The sequence below is a fragment of the Rousettus aegyptiacus genome, unplaced genomic scaffold, assembly GCF_014176215.1.
Source record: "Rousettus aegyptiacus isolate mRouAeg1 unplaced genomic scaffold, mRouAeg1.p scaffold_m13_p_7, whole genome shotgun sequence".
In the NCBI taxonomy this organism is placed as follows: domain Eukaryota; kingdom Metazoa; phylum Chordata; class Mammalia; order Chiroptera; family Pteropodidae; genus Rousettus; species Rousettus aegyptiacus.
In genome coordinates this window covers 36,332,608-36,352,153 of record NW_023416310.1, presented here as the reverse complement: position 1 = coordinate 36,352,153, position 19,546 = coordinate 36,332,608, and the positions used below count along the sequence as shown (strand labels likewise).

Below are 19,546 nucleotides of genomic sequence, written 5' to 3'. Positions count from 1 at the left end.
GAAGATAGAGTAAATGGAACTTTTGTGTACTGCTGGTAGGAATATAAAATGGTACAGTCATCATGGAAAACACAGAGGTTCCTCAAAACATTAAAAATAGAATTACCATATGATTCAGCAATCCTACTTTTGAGTATACATTCAAAAGAACTGAAAGCATCTCAAAGAGATACTTGCACACTGCAGCATTTTTACAATAGCCAAGATATGGAAGCAACTGAAAGATGACAGATAAATGAGTAAAGATGTGGTACATATATACAATGTTATATTACTCAGCCATAAAGAAAAATGAAATCTTGCCATTTGTGACAACATGGATAGACCTAGAGGGTATAATACTAAGTGAAATAAGTCAGAGAAACACCATATAATTTCACTTACATGTGGCATCTAAAGAACTAAACAGACTTATAGATACAGAGAATAAATTGCTGGATGTCAGAGGGGAGGAGGGCTGGTTGGTGAGAAGGGTATAGGAATTAAGAAGTACAAATGGGTAGTTATAAAACAGTCATGGAAATATAAAGTACAGCATAGAGAATATATCAATAATACTATAATAACTATGTATAGTGCTAGGTGGGTACTAATCGGGATCGCTTCATAAATTACATAACTGTCTAACCACAGTACTATACCTTGAAACTAACATAATTATGGATGTCAACGGTAATGTGAACAAAATTTTAAGTGTGTGTTTCATTGGCTAGCTGTCTGGGGGATAAAGTTTTATTGGAACACAGCCACACCCATTTGTTTATGATTGTCTATGGCTAATTATACACTACAACAGCAGAGTTGAATTGTTCTGACAATGACTGCACCATAAACCTAAAATATTTTACTCTCTGGCCCTTTAAGAAAAAGTTTGCTGGCCCTTGGTTTATAGAATTATTTTTCAAACATTAGAAAGCATACAAATCATTTTCAGATCTTAAGATTTAGATCTCATTCAAAAGGTCTGATGTGAAACCTTAGATTCTGTGTTTCTAAGAAGCTCTAGGTGATGCCAGTGCAGCTGGTTGTCATGACACACTTTGAGTAGCATGGGCTTAAGGTATATAATAATCTATGTTGCTAGAGCTAGTTCTCAACCTGAGGAAATTTTGCCCCACAGGAACATTTAGCAATTTCTGGAGACTTTTTGTGTTGTTACAACTGGGAGGACATAGTATTGGCATCTATTGGATAAAGGCCAGGATGGTATCTATAAAGTACAGGACAGGCAGTTAGAACAGCTCAGCCCAATGTGCCAACAGTGATGCTATCAGGAAACCCTGCATTATGAGCAGTGAATACCCTTGAATGCACATTAGAATCAATTAGGAAGCTATGAAAAATGTGAACACCCCTTCTACTTCTGGCTGTAACAGGTATAAGACCTCACTTCCTGCCATGAAAACCCATGAAATAAATACAATAATAAAATCAGGCAAAATATATATAGCAATTTTTCAGGCAGAGAAAACAAGGCTATGATTCTTGAGGAAAGGAAAACACAGACCCCAGAAAGACTACAATTCAAGATGATACTCACTTGAGACCAGCCCACAAAAGTTTAAACAGAATTCAGCATATGAACAAGTTGAACCACCAATAAATTAACTGCCCACCAGGACAAAACATTCTTTAAAGGAATATAATAAAATCTAGATTTCAAGAAATTAGCATCCACAGTGTTCAACATACAATAAAACTTTACTACTCATAAGCAGGAAAATGTTACCCATAACTAGGAGAAAAAATAATAAAAATAGACTCAGATGTGACCTAGATGGTAGAATTATAAATAAGAACAATAAAACATCTACATAAATATGTTCAAGGACTTGAGAAAAAGTTAAACATAATTAATGAACTCTCGACAGAAAAATGGAAAATATAATGCACTTCTAGAACTAAAAAATAAAATCTATGAAATGAAAAATTCACTGGACAGGTTTAACAGCTAATTTGACAGCCAACAAGAGGCCCAGCAGAAGAATATCCAATCTGAAGTACAGCAAGATAAAAGACTAATCTGAAAAATGAACAGAGCCTCAGTTATGGTAAGAAAGGTAAGGCATTCTCTAACTTGCATGTATTTGGATCTCAGAGGGATTACAGCAGGAAACAAATCATAACTGAAACTTTTCCACTTTGATGACAAATAACTCACAGATAAAAGAAGCTCAGTTAACCAAAAAGCAAGACAACCATCCCTAGAAGACTAAAGATTAAAAAGCAAATCCTAAAAGCAGCTATATACAGAGTCAATGAAAAGAATAATTGCTAACATTCTCATCACTAAAACACACACCCAATAAGATAGGGAAGCAACATCTTAAAAGACCAGAACAAAAAATTCCACACCCAATGAGGCCTTCAGAATGAAGGTGAGGGGCAACTATTAACAGGCAAGCCAGAATAACAGCATTCTACTCTTCCTCTTCCTAACTACAACTAAAGTCTCTCATTGCCAAGCCCTCTTCTTTTTGGTTCATCCTATGTATCCTAGCCTAGGCCATAAAGCAGCCTACAGTCTGAAAACAATATGCACAGACAATAAAAGGTCCAAAGGTCTATTGGACAGATTGACTATACCTGCTGTACTCTAGGTGAAACCATAAAAGAAGCTGCACATCTCCTTCCCACCACGTGCTGTGTAAACAAACTGTGGTGGAGCCCTGTCAAGTATCGCCACCCTGTACTAGCCAGGGAGCACACCTTCCCTCCCAACTAAGCACTGAGGAGACTATAGAGTGGAGCCCTGTCAACCATCCCAACACTAACAAGGCAGTACCCTGTCCCACTGGGTGTTAATGGAAATTATGAGAGAGGTAGCACCCCTCTCTCCCTCCCAGGTACTATAGAGAGTACAGCGCAGACCCTTGTCAGCTGTCCTTCTCTGCACTAACAGGCAGAAACAGCAGGCTAGACACTGGGGACCGAGGGGTAGAGTCCTACTGACCATGCCCACCTTGCATTAAGCAAACAGCAAAGAGACAGCAACCTTCAAACACTGGAGAGGAGCCCTACTGACCATCACTGCCGTGTGCTAATAAGCAAATGATAGCAAAAGAGGCAGTACCCCACACCCTCCTAACTAGAAAATCTTCCTCTCAGTAGAACTACTAAAGAAAACTGGCAAGGCTATGGAAGAAACTGATTATACTGCAAACTAATGAGATCTGATAAATAGGACTCCACCACAAAACAAGGGAAATACATGTTCTTTTCAACTGTAACTGCAACATTCACCGAGAGATCATTATCCTGGGTCATAAAGAAAACCTTAACAAATTTAAAACAAAATTTATATGAAGTATGTTCTCAGACAATAATATAAATTGATACCAGAAATCTTCAAACACTTAGAAATTAAACAACACACTGTTAACCAGGGCATCACAAAAAAAAAGTCTCAAGTATGAAATGTCTTGAACTAAACAAAATAAAAATACAGTATTACGCATTCATGGGATGCAGTTAAAATGGGGCTTAGCAAGACATTTATAACATTAAATGTTCATATTATAAAAAAAGTGAAGGGCTGAGGATCAATAGCTTAACCCTACCTAAACTAGAAAAAGGAAAATCAAAATCAAGCTGAAGGAAAGAATAAGGAAATCTCTAAGCACTTGAAAATTTAAAAGCACTTTTATGAATAGGTCTAAGAAACCCAAGAGAAACTTAAAAATATATTGAACTGAATGAAAATATCAAAATATGTGGGACACAGCTAACACTATCTAGAAAGGAAATCTATAATACTAAATACTTATATTGGAAAAAAAAGTCTCAGCTCAATAATTGAGACTTAAGTCTCTACCTCAAGAAACTAGAAAAAGAATATAAATTCAAGAGCAGAAATCAATGAAATTGACAACAGAAAAATCAGGGAAAAAATCAAACAAATAAAATATGGTTCTGCAAAAAAGGTGAATAAAAATGATAAACCAGACCCCCCCCCAAAAAAAAACAACTAAATATCTAGAATGAAAGAAATATTACTATATATCCCACAGATATTTAAAGGATTTAAATAAGGGAATACTGTGAACAGTTCTTAAAAATGACAGCTCAGATGAAATGGACCAATTCTTAAGAAAACCACAAATTATCAAAAACAACTCAAGATGAAATATATTAGGAGTTGGTAAACTGTGGTCAGCAGGCCATATTAAGTACACCGCCTGTTTTTGTACAGTCTACCAACTAAGAACAGTTTTTACATTTTTAAATGGTAGGGGGTAAAAGTTGTGACACTTGAGAATTATATGAAATTCAAATTTCAGTGCCGTAATTTAAGTTTTGTTGGAACTCAGCTATACTCATTTGTTTATGTAGTGTTATGATGCTTTTGTGCAACAATTCAGAGATGAATAGTTGTGAGAGAGACCACATAACCTATAAAACCTGTATATTTACTATCTGGCTCATTATAGAAAAGTTTGCCAACTCCTGAAATAGATAATCTGAACATTTTTATTTTTAGTAAAAGAATTTAATTCATAGTTAAAAAGAAAAAGAAGTTCCCAGGCCCAGATGGTTTCACTGGAGAATTCTCCAAAAACATTTTTAAAAGAAACAACACCAATTCTACTCATTCTCTTCTAGAAATCAGAAGAAGAAAAAAACCTCTTTTCTATGAAGCCAGCATTATCCTGATACCAAAACCAAACAGAGACAATAGAATAAAAACTACAGCTCACTGGTCCTCATGAACATATGCAAAAAATCTTCAACAAAATACCAGCAAACTGAATCCAGCCACATGAAAAGAATAATATATTATGCCCACGTGGGTCAAACACTAATCAATGTCATCCACCATGTTTACAGTTAAAGATGAAAAATCGTATGATCTCACATGTTGATACCACATCCATACTTCAGAATACTACTTAGCAATAAAAAGGAACAAACTGTTGATACATGCAAAACACAGATCTCAAGGGCATTGTGGTGAATGAAATAAAGCCCATCTCAACAAGTTACATATTGTGTAATATGATTTATAAGAGATGCTCAAAATGGCAAAATTACAGCGCTACAGAACAGACCTATGCTTTCAAAGGTTTAGGATTAGGGGGCAGTGTCACTATAAAGCAGTACATGGGGCTTTCTCTGTGGTCATGGAACAGTTAGGATGATTGAGGTGTTTACTCAACACATGTAATTAAGTGTCATGGAACACACACACGTGCGTAAAAACTGGTGACCAAATAAGGTCTGTATTTTATAGTAGTAAACCAATGTCAACTCTAGGTTTTGAAAATTATACCATGGTTATAGAAGATGATTTAATTGGGGGAAGCTAGTGAAGCATACATGGGAGTTTGCAATTTGAGTCTATAATTACTTCAAAATAAAATGCTAAAAAAGTTAATTCAGAAACATAGTTCCAGCATTCTCCACACCAGAGAAAAAGGTGAAATAAAGATATTTTCAGACAGACAAAAAGTGAGAGAATTAGTCTCCAGGAAATCTACACTGCAATAATTGTTAAAGAAATTTCTTTAGGCTGAAGGGAAATGATGCCAAATGTAAACTTGGATCTACTGAAGGTCCGAAGAATTCCAACGACAGTAAATATGGAGGTTTTAAAGACTTTCCATCTTTTTCAATTTCTCTGGAGGGAAAGTGACTTTAAAGCACAAGAATAACTGCATTATGGAATTATAAATGTAAAAGCAAAATACATGACAGTAGTACAAAGGATGTAGGGATAAATGGAAACACATTTTTGTAAGCTTCTAATATATGTGAAGCGGTAATTCTAAGGGTGGACTGTGATAAGTTAAAGGTGCATATTATAATTTCTAGAGCTGTGCTAACACAGTGGCCACCAGCTACATGTGACTCGAACACTTGAAATGTGGATAGTCCAAATTGAGATGTCCTGTTAGTGTAAAACACACCAGAGTCTGAAGACTTGATGTGATAAAAATGTAAAATATCTCAATTAAAAATTTTTTCTGCAATAAAACTTGGCAACATTTTGAATATTGGTTTAATTTGAATATATTAAAATAAATTTTACCTGTTTCTATTTTACTTTTTTTCAGTGTGGCTACTAAAAGATTTAAAATTACATGTGCGCTCACATTATATTTCTAGTAGAGTTGTTTTAGATCAGAGGTTTGCAAACATTTTCTGCAAAAGACCAGATAAATATTTTAGGAATTTTAGGCCATACCGTCTCTGATGCAACTACTCAGCTCTGCCACTACACCATGAAACTAGCCCTAGATAATGTGTAAGAAAATAAATACAGCTATGTTACTAATAAAACGAATTACAAAAATAGGTAGCGGGCTGAATTTGGCCCACAGGCTATAGTTTGCTGAACCTGTGTTCTAGAGCAGTTCTCCCCAACCTTTTTGGCCCCAGGGACCGGTGCTCCTATGAGAATCTAATACCTGATGATCTGAGGTGGAGCTGATGCGGTGATGCTAGCACTGGGGAGCAGCTGCACACACAGATGAAGCTTTGCTTGCTCAACCACTGCTCACCTCCTGCTGTGCGACCTGTTGTAGAGTAACCACTAAAAATCTCTCCAAAAAGCCCAAAGAATTACAGTTTAAAAAGTCAAGAGAGGAGAGAGACATTCTCGATTAGCCAAAAAGAGAGCAAGAGGGAAGTAAAAAGTGACAAATAATGGGCTAAAACAAGTAGCGATACTATAGATTAAGCCCAACTATACCAATAATTACATTAACTGTAAAAGACATTAAAAGGAGGTATCTTTCAGACTACAAAAAAAGCAAGACAACTGCTATCTACAAAAGTGCATATATATAAAAGACACAAAAAACAAACATAAAAAGATAGAAAAGAACATACCATTTAAATACGAATCACAGAGACACTACAATTGTTAATGCAAAATATGACAAAGTAGAATTCAAGATGAATGCATTGACAAACATAAGAAATGTTTCATAACGACAAACAGGACAGTTCACCAAGCTGTAACAATGGCTTTGACTTTCAGCCAACATGGTGGAGTAAGTAAATCCTGTGCTCACCTCCTCCCATGGTCACGTAAAAATTTCAGCTAAATCATAAAATGACCAACATTGAAAACCACCTGAAGACTAGCTGAACAGAAGTCCTATAAGAATATAAATAAACCATGTGAAGACTGGTAGGAAGGGCAGAGATGCCGAATGGGCAAGTCTCATACCTACAGTATGGCAATTAAGAATCAGGGGAGACATCTTGGTCATGGAAATCTACCCCCCCTACAAGGAGCAAAGGGTCCCATGCTGGGCTCCCAGCCTGAGATTCCAGCTGCTGGAGTCCTAGGCATTCCTCTCGAGGGGCCTGCACCCAGACACACTCACTCTGAGCTCTAGTACAAAGTGGGCGTGGGGTGACCCTTCAAAGAGCTCCAGGGACATAGGGAGGAACAGAATTGACTAACTTCAGGATGAAGGCTGCAGACATAGTGGTCAGGACAGCTCTCTCCAGGGACAGAGACACTGGCAGGTGCTATTGCTCCTTTGTTGAGCCTTCCCCTCACCCAGCCAGCCCTGCATAGGCACCAAATTTAAGGTCTCCTCCATGAACTTGGCTAACACTGTTCACTTCTCCCTGATGACTCCCTGAAACCATACCCCACCCCACCCAACTCATGCCTTGCCTGAGACACTTCCAGTGGCTTTTACACACAAGCAGCTTGCCTTGGATGCTGCTGCAGACTTTCATAAAATTTCTCAAAGGTCCATGAACCCTACACAAACAGCAATTGGCCTCGGCATGCCCTGTAACTCTTGTTAAGCAGCCCCAAGCTCAGCACAAGTGGCAACCAGTCTCAACTTGCATTGTAACACCCAGCAGGTGGCCCCAAGCTTGGCCTAACCTGTAGTCAGTGTTAGCCTGGAATGCAGCTTAAACAAAGTAGCCACAAACCCAGCCCAAGAGATGGATGACCTCAGCTTACATTGTGGTGCCCACCAAAAGTACCAAGCCTAGAACTAGTGGCATCCAGCTTGGTTTGCAGCATAGCCTCTCCCAAGAACCTCCAGGCCCAGCGCAAGCAGCAATCAACCACAGATCATTCTGTAGCTTCCACTAAGCTCCTCGAGCTGGACACAAATGACTGACCTTGGCTGGCACCAGAGCCCCTCCCAAGAGCCTCCAGAAACAACAAAGCCAGTGGCCGGCTTCAGACCACACAAGGCACCACCCAACCAGCTCCACAAATGACACAACTAACGGGCTAACTCAGCTGGCAATAGCCCCACTACAGCAACTATCACTCTGTGGGTCTCCTTCCATATAACATGTTATCTGCTGTAGTCACAGCCATCCCTCACAGCCAGTCAGCCTGAGGATCAATCCAACTCACAGATGTACCCACAGCAATCAAGGCTCAAATCAACAGAAAGGCATACACACCCACACTAGGGACACTCGGAGCACGTGGCTCAGGCAAATAGGGAGACAGTGGCACTGGACTTCACAGGATACCTACTACATAAGGCCACTCTGCTAAGACTGGGAGATGTAGCAGATCTACCCAACATATAGAAACAAACACAGGGAGCCAGCCAAAATGAGAAGACAAACATGTCCCAAATGAAAGAACAGGACAACTCCAGAAGAAGACATCAACACAATGGAGATGAGCAATCTACCAGATGCAGAGTTCAAAACACTGGTGATAAGGATGGTCAATGAACTTAGGGGAAGAATAGATGAACTCAATGATAATCTCAACAAAGAAAAACAACAAAAAACAGAAATGAAGACTATAATAACTGAAATGAAGAAAACATCAGAGGGAATCAACAGATTAGATGAAGCAGAAGATTGAATCAGTAATCTGGCAGACACAGTAACAGAAAACCCCCAATCAGAACCAGTAAAAAGAATTTTAAAAGCAGGCTAGTTTAAGGAACCACTGGGACAACATAAAATATAACAACATTCAAATTGTAGGGGGTCCCAAAAGGAAAAGACAAAGAGAAAAAGATTGAAAACCTATTTGAAGAAATAATGACTGAAAACTTCCCTTACTGTGGCAAATAGACATAACAAGTCTAGGAAGTGCAGGGTCCCTAACAAGATGAACCTGAAGAGGCCTACCCCAAAATACATCACAATTAAAATGCCAAAGGTTAAAGACAGAGAATCCTAAAAGTGGGAAGAAAAAACACTTAGAGCTCTGATAAAACTTGTCAGTTGATTTTTGAACAGAAACTTTGTAGGTCAGAATGGATTGTCAAAATAAAGTGATGAAATGCAGGGACTTAAAGCAAGATTACCTAGTAAGGCTATCGCAAGATTACCTAATAAGGCTATCATTCAGAATCGAAGGAGAGACAAAGAGTTTCTTGGACATGGAAAAGCTGAACGAGTTCATCACCACCAATCCAATATTATTAGAAATGTTAACAAATTTCTTTTAAGAGGAAAAAAGTAAAAAATATGGATAATAAAATATCACACAATAAAAATTCTCTGATAAAGGCAAACACATAATAAAATCTTAGTGGATCAACCAACACTAAAGCTAGTACAAAGGTAAAAGGCAAAAGTAGGAAGAGCATGTGGAATTACAATAGTAAATTAAGGAATACACACAAACACACAAAAGAAGTAAAAATAGAATGACAAAAACATAAATGCAGTGGATGTTAGTAAAAATTGTAGTGATTTTCGAATGTGTTTGAAACTTAAGCAACAATCAACTTAAAATAGACTGCTATAAACATAGCTTGGTATATAGGAAGCAGATGGTAACCACAAACCAAAAATCTATGAGAAATACACAAGAAATAAGGAGAAAGAAACCTAACACTATAGAAAGTCATCAACATACAAGAGCAAGACAATAAGGAACAGAGAACTTAAACACAATCACAAAACAATAAAATGGCAATAAATACACTTATCAATAATTAAATGTAAATGGACTAAATGCTCGAATCAAAAGACCTAAGGTAGCTGAATGGACTTTAAAAAAAGACCCATAGATATTCTGCCTATAAGAGATCCATTTCAGATCTAAAGACACACAAAGACTGAAAGTAAAGGGATGGAAAAGATATTTCATGCAAATGGAAACAAAAAGAGCTGTGGTAGCAATACCTATAGCAGACAAAAGAGCTTTAAAACAAGGGCTGTTACAAGAGAAAGAGAAAGACATTTCATAATGATAAATGGATCAATCTGATAAGAGGATATAACTCTCATAAACATCTATGCCCCCAACATAGGAACTCCTTAATATACAAAGCAACTATTAACAGACACAAAGGGAGAAACTGACAGTAATGCAGGTTATAAGTAGGGAACTTTAACATCCCACTGACATCAATGGAAAGATCACCCAGACAGAAAATAAGCAAGGAAACGGTGATTGTGACATGTTAGACCAACAAATTTAATTGTATTTTTAGGACATTTCACCCAAAAGCAGCAGAATATACATTTTCTCAAGTATACATACAATATTTTCCAGGCTAGACCATGTTAGTCCACAAAACAAGTATCAATAAATTTAAGAAGACTAAAATTATATTCATGCATACGAAACTAGAAATCAATTACAAGAAGAAAACTGAAAAACACAAATGTGGAGCCTAAGTAACATGTTACTAAACAACAAATGGATTAATGAGCTCAAGGAAGAAATTAAAAGATACCTTGAGACGAATGAATGACAACACTACAACCCAAAATCTATGGGACACAGCCAAAACAGTTCTAAGAAGGAAATTTATAACAATACATGCCTATCTCAAGAAAGAAGAAAAGTCTAAATCTAACCTGACACCTAAAGGAATTAGAAGAACAAACAAAGCTCAAAGTGAGTAGAAGGAAGGTAATAATAAAGATCAGAGTAGAAATAAAGGAGTCTAAAAAGCAAAAACAAAAACAAAAAACAGTAGCAAGATCAATGAACCCAAAAGCTGGTTCTCTGAAAAGATAAATAAAATCGATAAACTGTTTAGCCAGGCTCATCAAGAAAAAAAAGAGGGCCCAAATAAATAAAATAAGAAATGAAGGAGAAGAAGTGATAACTAAAACTATAGAAACAAATAAAATCAGAAATGAAAGAGAAGTGATAACTAAAACCACAGAAACAGAAAAGATTATCAGGAAATACCATGAACAATTATCTGCCAAAAAGCTGGACCATCTGGAAGAAATGGATAAATACCTACAAACATATAATCTTCCAAGGCTGAATCAATAAGAAACAGAAAATCTGAAGAGATTCATAACTACTATTATAAAAAGTTGAAGAAGAGGGAAGACTCTCCAGCTTATTTCATTAGGCCATCATTACTCTGATACCAGAACCATACAAAGACATTACAAAAAAATAATAATAATACATCAATAGTCCTAATGATTATAGAGGTAAAAAATCCTCAACATTATATGAGCAAACTGAATTCAGCAGTATATTATGAAGATCATACACCATGATCAAGGATGCAAAGCTGGTCCAATATATGCAGATGAAGCAACTTGATACCACATAAACAAAATGGATAAAAAATCATATGATCTTATCAATAGATGCAGAAAATGGATTTGATAAAATCCAACATCCATTTATGATAAAAAAAAAAAACTTATCAAAGTGGAGATAAAGGAAACATACCTCAGTTATTGGCTACATACGACCAACCCACAGCTAATAGCATACTCAATACTGAAAAGCTGAAAGCTAATTTTTTTTAAAGACAAGGATATCCATTTTTACCACTTTTATTCAACAAGTATTGAAAGTCCTAGTCATAGCAATCAGACAAGAAAAAGACAAAAAAGACAACTGAATTGGAAAAGAAGTAAAATTGTCATTATTTACAGATGACACACTATATAGAGATCCCTAAAGATTCCACCAAAAACCTGTTAGAACTGATAAATAAATTCAGTAAAGTAGCAGGATATAAAAATATTCAGAAATTGTATTTTTATACACCAATAATGAACAATCGAAAGAGAAATAAAGACAACAACCATGTTAACAATTGCACCGAAAAAGAATAAAATACCTAAGAATAAATTTAACAAAGAAAATATAACACCTGTACGTGGAAAATTAAGACACTGAAGAAAGAAATGGAAGAAAATACAAATCAATGAAAACACATACTGTGCACATGGATAGGAAGAATTTTTTAATTCTTTGTTAAACATTGTTAAAATGTCCATACTATGCAAAGCAATCTATAGATTTAATACAATCCTTATCAAAATACCAATAATATTTTTCACAGAACTAGAACAAATAATCCTAAAATGTATATGGAACTACAAAGACCCTGAATAGCTAAAGCAATTGTGAGGAAGAAGAACAAAGCTGGATGTATCGTGCTACTTGATATCAAACTATATACCACGAGGCTATAGTAATGAAAATGGCATGGTACTGGCACAAAAACAATGGAGAACCCAGAAATAAACTGATGCCTATATGTCAATTAATCTATGATGGAAGCAAGACTATACAATGGGATACAGACAGTCACTTCGATAAACGGTGTTGAGAAAACTGGACAGACACATGCAAAAAAATGAAACTGAATCACTTTCTTATACCACACACAAGAATAAACTAAAAATGTATTAAAGACAATGTAAGAGTCTAAATCATAAAACTTCTAAAGGAAAATGTAGGCAGTAAACTCTGACTCTGCTCACAGAAATCCTTTTTTTGATATGTCTTCTCAGGCAAGGGAAACAAAAGAATAAACAAATGGGACTACATCAAACTGAGATTTTGCTCAGCAAAGGAAACCATCGACAAAATGAAAAGACAACCTACTGAATGGGAGAAGATATTCATTAATGATACATCGAATAAGGGGTTAATATCTGAAATATATAAGGAACTCATACAACACACACAACACAAACAAGCCCCAAACAAACAAAAAGCATAAAACAGAAAATCCAATGAAAAAATGGGAAGAGGACCTAGACATTTCTCCAAAGAAGACAAACAGATGGATGGCCAGTAAACATATGAAAAGGCTCAATATCGCTAATCATCAGTGAAATGCAAATTAAAACCACAATGAGATATGACCTCACACCTGTCAGAATGGCTATCATTAATAAATCGACAAGTGTTGGTGAGGATGTGGAGAAAAGGGAAGCCTCATGCACTGCTGGTGGGATTGTAAACTGATGCTGCCACTATGGAAAACAGTATGGGGCGTCCTCAAAAATATTAATAGAACCACTATATGACCTAGTAATTTCACTTTTGGTATTTATCTGAAGAAATCCAAAATGATAATTCAAAGATACATGCACCCCTACGTCCACTGCAGAATTATTTACAATGGCCAAGATATGGAAGCAACCTAAGTGTCCATAGATAGACAAATGGATAAAGAAGATATGGCAAATATATACGATGGAATATTGCTCAGCCAAAAAAATAAAATCCCGCCAACCGCAACAACATGGATGGACCTAGAGGATACTGTGCTAAGGGAAATATGTCAGAGAAAGACAAATACCATATAATTTCACTTATACGTGGAATCTAAAAAACAAAATAAACCAAACAGAAACAAACTCATAGAACATTTATGGTTGCCAGATTGGTGGTGGTGGTGCAGCGGGGGGGCGGGGAGGGGTTGGGGAGATAAGTGAAAAAAGGGATTAAGTGCCAGTTATGAAAACAGTCACAGGGATGAAAAGTACTGCATAGAGAATATAGTCAATAATATTGTAATAACTGTGTATAATGTCAGACGGGTATTAGATTTGTCAGGGGATCACTTCTTAAGTTATATAAATGTCTAATCACTATGTTGTATACTTGAAACTAATATGTCAAGTGTAATTGAAAAAAATTTTTTTAAAGATATGCTAAAGTTGTATGCACCTAATAAAAGGTCATCATAATTCATGAAGCAAAAATTTATAGAACTAAAGGGAAAAACATATGAAGCCACAATTATATCTGAAGCTTTTAATACTTGTCATTAAGTAATAAACAGGACAAAATACAGTAAAACAGTAAGGACACAGAAAATATGAACACCACCAACTATCAAATAGTTTAACCTAATTAACATTTGTTGAATAGTGTAGCCCAAACTTCAGAACCCATGTTCTTTACAAGTACAAAAGAAACATTCACCAAGCTAGGCCTTCTGGGCTATAAAACAAGTTGCAATGAATTTTAAAGGATTGTCATAACACAAGATATGTTCCGATGACGACGGAATTAATTAGAAATCAATAATAAAAAAATACTTAGAAAATCTCAAAAAAAATTTAGGGATTAAATAGCATACTTTTAAATAATCCATGGTTCAAAAAATATGCAGGAGAAATGAGAAAATATATTTAATTGAACAGTAATGAAAACATATCAAACTTTGTAGAATACAGCTAAAGCAATGCTTAAAGATGTATAGCTCTACATTTTAGGGAAAAAAAGGCTTAAAATCAAATGATTTAAGCTTTCACTTTATGAAGCTTGAAAGAAAAAGGACAATTAAACCTAAAATAAATGGAAGGAAGGAAATGATAAAAAAATAAAAATTAGTTTAATAGAAATGAAAATCAGATCAACAAATCCAAAAGTTGGTTCTTTGTAAAGATCAGTACAAATGATTGGTAGATAGATTAGACAGACAGGTAGATAAATAGATAAATAAATAAATAAATAAATGTTACCATTACCAGGAATGAAAGAAGGGATATAAATATGGATAGTGAAGATAGTAAAAGGAAAAGAGAATATCATATTGCTTACAAATTTGACACTTAGATGGAAAAATTCTTTGAAAGAGACAAATGACCAAAACTGACACAAGAGAATCAAATGATCACTATATCTTCTTTAAATTTATAACTAAAAAATTTTCTACAATGAAACTCTAGACTCAAATCGTTTTCTTGCTAAAGTCTATCACACATTTATGAAAGACAAATCTTACACATTTTCTAAAAAGAGACACTTTCAACTCATATAACTCAAATAATGACCTGAAAATAAAGCTGTACAAGGATATTATGAGAAAAGTAAATCAAAGACCAATATCTCTCATCAATGGAGACATAAAAATCCCTAGTGGAATAACAGCAAATTGGATTCAGTATGACAACACATCGTGACTAAGTGGGGTTTATCCCAGATAGAAAAGTTTAAATTAACATTCAAATAATGTAACTCATACTTCTAAAGGGCAATAATCACATGATCATCTCAATCAGTCTATAAAAAGCATTTAATACCCATTCATGACTTAAATTTATTTTTCAGCAAACTGCAAATACCATGAAATTTCTTCAATCTGATAAAGGGCTTTTAGAAAGAACCTACTGTAAACAGCATAATTATTGGTGAAAGAATGAATGCTTTCCCCGTAAGATAAGGAACAAAACAAGGATGCCCACTCTCACTACTTCTACTCAATTTAGTATCAGAAGTCCTGGCAAGTGTAACAGCCATAAAACCAAAAACAAACAAACAAACCAAAAGGATACAAACTGGAAAAAAAAAGTAAAACTATTCATAGACAACATTGACTATAGAAAATCCTAAGAATGTACAAAAAACTACTAGAATAAGTGAATTTAGAAAGATCTAAAGACACAAGGTCAATAGACAAAATCAATTGTATATGAGTAACGAATTCTATATATGAGTAATGAATAACTGAAATTTGAAATTTTTTAAAAATATCATTCACAATAGGATGAAAATCTAAAGTAGAGATAATTTTAATGGAAGATGTGTAAGATATCTACACTAAAAATTACAAAATATCGTTGAGAGAAATTAAAGATCTATGTAAATGGGAGGAAATATCAGGTTCATGCATTGGAGGGCTCAATGTTGTTGGGATTTCAGTTCCCCCTAAACTGATCTTTAGATTTAGTGTTGTCCCAATCCAAATCCCATTGTGCTTTTTAGTGGAAAATTGACAAGTTGGTTCTTAAATGTTAGGGAGGGGACCAGGACCTAAAACGGCCAAGCCATTTTTGAAGAAAATGGGTGACGGACTTGCACTACCTAATTTCAGAACTTGCTGGAAAGCTACAATATTTGATGCTGTGTGTTGGTGTAAAGATAGACAAATAGATTGATAGAGAAGAGAGAGTCCAAAATAGGCCCACACTAATTCAGTCTGCTGATTTTTGACAAGGGCTCCCAAGAAATTTAATTTAAGGAAGGAAAATCATTTTACAAATGGTCTGGGATAATGGACTTTCTATATGGAAAAGAATGAACCTCAACCCTTACCTCTCACCAGAATTGATTTGAGATGATCATAGGCCCAAACAAGAAAGCTAACTCAAACTATAAACCTTCCAAAATATATTTATCAATAGTAAAATAATGTTGTAACCTTGAGGCAGGCAAAGGTTTCTTGGGTTTCTTTACAGGAAAAAAAAAATGCAAAGAAAACAACTGATTGAACTTCAAATAAAAATAACAAACAGCTTCTGCTCATCAAAGACACTTAAGTAAATGAATAGGTAGGCTGTACACAAAGGAGAAGATATCCATAATACAAATATTGGATGGAAGACATATATGAAATATATGTAAAGAAGATTTACATATGAAGACTTACATATGAAATATATCTAAAGAATTCCTATAACTCAATAATAAAAAGAAAATCAGCTATATAAAAAAATGGGTCAAAATAATTGAAAAGACATTTCACAGAAGAAGATATATGAATAGGCAGTTAGCACATGAAAATGTGCTCAAAATTACTAGTCATCAGGTAAATGATAATTAGAATCACCATGAGATGCCAATATACACATGTTGGAATGGCTAAAATTAAAAAGACTGACAACAACAAATGTTGGGAAGGATGTGGATTGGCTGGAACTCTCATACATTCCTGGTGGGAGTATCATATGGAAATCATTTGTCAGCTTTTTATAAAATTGAAAATGCATCCATGACCCAGCAATTCCACCTCTCAGAAGGACTGTGTCAGAATGTTTATAGCAACTATATTTGTGATGGCTAGAACCAGGGGTAGCCAGGTGTCAAGTAATAAGAGAATGGATATATGAATTATGATATAGTTATACAATGGAGTACTACTCAACTCTCTGACTGAGAAAGAGAACAAAGAACTTTCTGGAGTGATAAAATCTACACACACGTATCACATTGCCAACCTAGTTAAAATGAATTAATTTCTTTGCTTGGAATCTGGGCATCAGTATTTTTATAGTCCCTCCCACCTCCATTCACAGGTAATTCTGGTTCTCAGTAAGGGTTGAAAAAGAGCATTCAAGAATCTCTACTCTATTTTGACTCCAAGAAATATCTGTCTTAATTTTGCAAATGAGAATTATAAAATGGCCATTTGAAGTAGATTTCCTTACAATTTAAAAATAAAAAAACAAATGATTATACTATTATTTTGTAACAGAGTAAATGCAGAAGATTCTTATTAGTCCAAAAATGCACTTCTCTCTCTCTGGATAAACTCATATGCTTGCTGGCTAGGTAAGAAATGCCTAACTATGTATGCTCCTAACTTTTGCCTTGGCTGCCAAGAGGTTCAGAGTCAAATTTAGTGCTTAGTGATTAACATCTCAATAGCCTGATGCACCAATTTTTGGGGGGGTGGAGAAGGGAGCAGTGGGAGATAGAAAGTAGGGGCATTATTATCCCATTACACACTCTGAAAATGATGGTGTGTAAAAATCACATAAAATGTCGGCCATTTTGAAAAAAAATATTTTTTTTCAATGAAAATATAAATTCACCGTATGCTTCTCCTTCTTGTCAAAATTGGTTAGATTAGGAAAGGCTTTTGTGTTGCCTGAATGAGTCATCTGCTAAAGGTGAGTCACTATCCAACCAAATAATTAAATGTTGTAAAAAACAAAAAAAAAACCAAAAAAACCCTCATCATTTTAAAATACAACCATATCGACAAGGAAGACACTTCACTTACATTTGATTATAAGGGTTAGACTAGAGGAAACAATGTAAAAGTATGGAATACGTTAAGAGTCCCTAATGGCTCATAGATGGCATAAAAAACTTAAGTGCACTTCATTACATTCTTAGGGTAAACGAAGAAATCAGATCTGTACATAAATGTGCTGTCATTCTGTTTCTATGATAACTGGTGTTGGCTGCTTTGATTTTATCTGCCAGATAGGATATTTTCTGTCCCTTCTCATTTAACAAAGCCATACAACCTTGGCCCTCAGGAGAAAATAAAACATCTTTATTCCCAAAGGGTCCATTCTAATATAACATTAAGGATAAAAAACAACAACAAAAGCCACTCACCTGAGCTCTTTCCTTGTTAATCAACCCAATCAGCTTCTCCTCTTTCTGCACTTTTCTCCGTGTTGCACAGGACTCAGCACTTCTCTCACCGTGGACTTTTTTTTCTAGTAACTTATTTTGATTCCGATTGACTTGCTTTGTTGCAACCATTTGCGAATCAGCCTGTTGATATAAAGTAATAACACATAATGAAAACTTTTGACATGTAAAAAAATGGATTCATGTTCAGATTCTTGAAAATTCTAAACTTGCTAAGCTTTGAAAAAAGGAATAAATAGAGAAGAAACCAACAAATAGACGTTAAATAAAAAATACAGTAGTTGGCAAGATCCTGACCCTCTCTCATCAGTAGGACAAGACCAATTAAAATTAGTGTCACTGTTGTACACTCTTTAGAAATTATCTCTACAGATAACTTGCTTATTGAAAACAGCATTTTTACAGAAAACTGTCACATTTTAAAACTACACATGAATTCATTATTAACCTTTGCTGGGACTGGATCCAGTATATATCTTTTAAGTTGAAATTCTTATTAATTAGAATCTTAGTTTTCTATACTGAAGTGAACTTAATTAATATGAATGTGTAAAAGTAGCTTATGATGTCGTTTACTTTTTTATACAGGTAATTTAACCTTTGAGCAGATGAATAACAGTTCGTGTCATCTAATACTCAAGAGGTTAGGTTCTACAACAAGCTTGCTGTCTCTAAGATTTCTATTTCACATAAGGGTGTTATCTGGGGGGATGACTGACTCTTAATAACCTTGAAGTAGACAGGGAAATAGAAGGGCAGATCCCTCAATACAGGTGGAAGATTGAAAGCCACAGTGAAGATCCTTATGTGAAGTATTTGTTCAGCAGCTACATGTTTACAGCAGCTGAAAGTGCCATCACTTTTTTTCATGGGTTAAATAGGAGCAGGAGATAGGAACAGCACCAGGAGAAATAATGGAGTAGACAGTGCCAAAACAGAGAATGAATTACATTAGCTGAGCAAGGAGAGCCTTAATTTGTAGCCTCTCAATTTTTAGCTTCTCTTGCCAAGTGTGTTCACTCCTTACTTTTAAAATATGCTGGTGTTTTGTGGCTAGGTCTAAGTTGTCACAACACCATTCTTTATCCATCCTTCTTCTCAGATCCCAGCTTCTCAAAGGATAGGAAAAGCCATTGCCTTTCAGTTACCTGAAAATTGGAATTGTTTCCTAATCACTCAGGGGTTCTTTATTTCCACCTCTCAACATGTGTGACCACCTCCTGAATCACTCTTCTAAAGAGGTCA

At 35.3% G+C, this 19,546-nt stretch overlaps 1 protein-coding gene across 4 annotated transcripts in view; it reads right to left on the bottom strand.

The window, feature by feature from the left end:
* The window catches only part of VRK2 (VRK serine/threonine kinase 2), a 105,129-nt gene that overhangs the window by 8,411 nt on the left and 77,172 nt on the right, over positions 1–19,546 (bottom strand). For all 4 annotated transcript variants that reach the window (XM_016165163.2, XM_016165161.2, XM_016165160.2 and 1 more), the window contains exon 12: positions 18,263–18,424. In XM_016165163.2, the coding sequence (XP_016020649.2) occupies positions 18,263–18,424 (162 nt within the window). The remainder of the gene's footprint in view (positions 1–18,262; positions 18,425–19,546) is intronic.